This window comes from Pteropus vampyrus, unplaced genomic scaffold (genome assembly GCF_000151845.1).
Source record: "Pteropus vampyrus isolate Shadow unplaced genomic scaffold, Pvam_2.0 Scaffold23, whole genome shotgun sequence".
Classification (NCBI taxonomy): Eukaryota; Metazoa; Chordata; class Mammalia; order Chiroptera; family Pteropodidae; genus Pteropus; species Pteropus vampyrus.
In genome coordinates, this window is record NW_011888804.1 from 4,675,409 (window position 1) to 4,679,573 (window position 4,165).

General features: G+C 49.7%; 1 protein-coding gene across 1 annotated transcript in view; it reads right to left on the reverse strand.

Moving 5' to 3' along the window:
• Positions 1-4,165, reverse strand: part of TBX5 (T-box 5) — a 42,313-nt gene that overhangs the window by 4,784 nt on the left and 33,364 nt on the right. The window contains exon 8 of the mRNA XM_023528136.1: positions 514-528. Coding sequence (XP_023383904.1) covers positions 514-528 — 15 coding nt within the window. The remainder of the gene's footprint in view (positions 1-513; positions 529-4,165) is intronic.

The following is a 4,165-nucleotide window of genomic DNA, read 5'->3' on the forward strand; positions in this document are numbered from 1 at the left end:
AAAAAGATTGATAGATAGATAGATAGATAGATAGATAGATAAATAGATAGATAGTGGATGGATGGGTGGGTAGGTGGATGGATGGATGGATGGATGGATGGGTGAGTGGATGGATGGATGGGTGGATAGATGGATGGATGGGTGGATGGAAGGGTGGATGGGTGGATGGATGGGTGAATGGATGCATGCATGCATGCATTTTAGCTCCTAGCTTAAAGTAGACAGAACTAGAATGGTGTCACGGGAATATTCTTGACTGGGAATCAAAAGGCTCTAGTTCAAGTCTCACTTGGTCATGATCTGAAGTCGTTAAATTAATTTACTTGCTTATTCTCCACCTCCCCCAGTGGAATAGAAGTTTTGTGGGAGCAGAGGCCTCTGCCATCTTGCCTTCCCCTTATCCCCACCACCCAGCACAGTGCCCAGTGCAAAGTAAGTGCTCATTCGATGCTTATTTGATGATTGCATCCCAGAATCTGCCACTCACCAGCCACATAGCCTTGGCAATCTAACCTAACCTCTTAGTCCTCTGCTTGCCCGCTGCAAAATGGGGGTGAAGGGCATCTCTTCTTGCTCAAAGATCGCAGTGAGGATCCAGCGAAGAAAGCCATGTGAAATTGCTCTAGAAAGCACACAGCACTGAATAAATGCACCCTGCGAAACCCTTCACTGTATCCAGTTCCCTTTCCCCTCCCACCTCTGACTTCTCTGTGAATACCCAATGCAGTCAATGGCTTTGCTAAAATCTTTACTTGGGTTGCCTTGGGTTTCTAAGGGGGTGGGGAGGGCTTGTCAGGGTGGGCGGTGGTGGGGGGGGATGGGGAAATAAAGACAGACAAGTGCTCTCCCAGGCCTGGGGTCCCGGCTGTGATTGAGTGGCATTGATAAAAGACCTTCCCGGCTCCATCCATCGGGACAGATAGTTTGGAGACAGCTGGGTCCAAACACAAGAAGCCCTCTGGCCTGCCTGGCCATTTGACATTTCATTGCCGGGGCCTCCGAGGCTCGGTGGAAAGGAGACAGACAATGAGGGGAAGTCAGATAGTAAGTGGGGCAGGCAGGGGCCGAGGGCAAAGCCACCCATGGAGTTATCACTTAACGGGAATCCCAAACTGGAAGGAAACCTCCACTGATTCCTTATCACTTCACAATGGAGGCTCATGATGAATTGCTTTTTGTCGTCTCCGAGGCAGGCAGGACAGACGGAGCTTGGCTGGAATGTTCCCTGTCCCTGGGAGCTTTCTTTTGGGAGCGGAGGGAGGTGAGAAGGGCAGAGGTTTCTGGAAAGGTGAAAGGAGTCCTGGAGGGTACACATCCCACGTGCCCGAGAGCGGAGATGGAGGTGTGGACCTTGGGCGGGGCCGCTTACCGGCTGGGTGATGCTGGGCAAGTTACTCAACCTCTCTGAGGCTCAGTTTCCTTCACTGGGTTATCTCCAGCCAGCCACTAAGTCCTGATTCCACCCGCCTCTCCGGCTCTCCTCCTCGCACCCTGGTCTGGTCTGAGCCACCATCGACTCCCACCCCGGAGCCTGCAACAGCCTCTCCACAGAGCTCCGGCATCAATTCTAGTCCCCTCCTATCACGGCAAAGGGACTGCTTCTAAACGAGAACCTAATCCGGTCGCCCACGGGTTTAAACCCCTCTGGTTGCTGCCCGTGGGTGTTAAGTTAAATCCTCAAGCCCTTCAAACAGCTCGCACTGGCGTCGTGCGGGACCCTGCCTTTCCCACAGTCTCATCTCCCACACATCCCTCTCACTGTGCTCCAGCCACCCAGGCTTTTGTTCACTCCCCATCTCCAAGGGGCCGCCCACGTGCTTCCCTCCATGCCTGGGCACTCACTCCCTCCCCCTTCTCCTAGCCGACCTCTACTCTGAGCTTCGATTCTTTCCTGATCCCCACTCTCGTCTGATACCCCCGTTTCATACTCATTAGCACTTTGCATATCTCCTTTATAGCATTCGATTACCCTTTTCATCAAAAAGCGCATACAATTATACGTCATTATAATGTCCGACCTGCTTGTGACAGCGTGAGCTGCGTAAAGGCAGGATGGCAGTTAGCTAAAGCTAACGTGCACCGAGCACTTGTTTGTGTCGGGCATTGTTTTAGGTGCTTTACATGGATAATCTCATTTCATTCCATAACCCCGTGGGGAAGGTACTTTCGTTATCTCATCGGGCAGTAGAGATAGTTGAGGCTCAGCAAATTGCAGCAACCTGCCCAGGGCCACACAGCTGGAAAGTGCCAGCTACTGGGCCGTCCTGCAATGGACCAGCCATCAACTCCGGCTTGCCCAGCGGCCACCTGAAGTGCACCTTGAATTCACTGGAGGATCCCACAGAGTACCCCAGGAAAGTCAACAGCTCACATCATCTAAAGCAGTTCACCGGCCTTACATTCAAAGCCTTCTCAATGCATCCTCCAAGAATGCACTTACTTATAAGGATGCTGCTATAAATATTGAACCTAAAAAAAGCGCCTTGATTCTTTTTAACTTCTTCCTCCTCGTCTTTTGGTCTGGCATTGATTTAATAGACAGAGCTCCCTAATTCAAACCTGGTGAGGTCTTAATCAGCACGTTTGACCCAGTCTCAAGAGCAGGTCGCTAACAGAGGATGAAATTTTGAGACTGTAGCTGATACTCAAAAGTAAATGTATAGGGTGGTGGTTCAGGGCCCAGGCAGAGTCTGCAGACCAGGAGTGGGTTCAAATTCCACCTTCGAGAACCACCAGCACATGATTTTACCTTCCCGAGCCTCAGTTTCTCTATTTATAAAGTGGGTTAATAATAACACCCACTTAATAGTGTTACTGCAAAGGTCGAGGGCTGGAACCTAGGCAGGGTACCCTTAAAAATAATATAAAACAGAATTTCCATGCAGGGACCTGTGCTCTGTGAGACATTCTTAACCTCTGCTCGTGCCTCAGGAGGCAGACATGTTTGCAGGCATCTGGTCTCCAGCCCATCTGGCGGCGGACGTGCTGGGAGTCGGGCCAGGGGGCCTGTTGGGGTGATATTGTTCAGGCCTTTGAGATCCAGGGAGCTTGGATGGGCTTCAGGTAAGTCTGGAAACCTCAGCCTCACCCAGGTCAGCTCCCCAGCCCAGGCTTGGACCGAAGACAGATCCTCCCTCCTTCAAAACGCAAGATTAGTAAATGTCAAATAGTCAAACCGTTAGTTTCCTCACGTAACCCCAGCTCCAAAGAAAGCCACCTAAGCCTCCATTTCCATCGGTTCTTATTAGTGAGTTTTTTTTTTTTTTAATGGTCCAGACACTGGGCACTGAATTTTCAAAGGCATCGTGTTGGCTTCTGAGGCTGAGAGGTTCGACAGGCCCCTCTGAAGACTAGGATCTGGGCCTGCTTATTGAGTCAATCCTGGGCTAAATACGTGACAAGCATGCTTTCATGACATCTTCACAGCAAGCCTATGAGACAGGTCCAATCATGAGCCCAAATCTACAGAATTTTTTTTTTTTTAATGAAGCTTAGAGGGCTTAAGTAACTTGCTCCTAATCATAAAAATTTGCAAATGGCAGAGGTAGGATTCATCTCAATTGTCTGATTCTGAACACCACCGGCATAAGCACTAGGCTGCATGGTCCCTTCCTCCTATATTCATTCTCTCAAGCCTCCGCCTAGGTGAGCAGCCTTCTCTTCGCTTCCTCCTGGGACCTGCTGCCTGGAGTGATACCTGCCACTTTATGCAATTATAGCTACCACTTAGTGCTTACAATTATCAGGTACTTTAGAGAACTTAGCTCTATTTACAAAGCAGGAAACTGAGGCACAGAGCGACTAGGACACCTGCCTGAGGTCACACAAGAAGAGCTCACACCAAGCAATTGTTCTAGTAAACTGAACTTGACCTCTCTGCCCATATCCTTCACTTCGATTCTGGCTTGAAAACCATGCCACTAGAAACTTCCTTCTCTAATCTAGTCCCTTTGGACTCTGATGACTTAGGAAAAGTCATCCATCCCTCATTTGGCAAAGGAAACTGAGTGTCCCAGACACCAGCCTAGTAGATTTAAAAAGGGGATGCAAAGGGGGAAACAAATCACTTGTGATTTGTTTCCTTCCTTCCTTCCTTCCCTTCTTTCTTCCTTCCTTCCTTCCTTCCTTCCTTCCTTCCTTCCTTCCTTCCTTCCTTCCTTCCTTC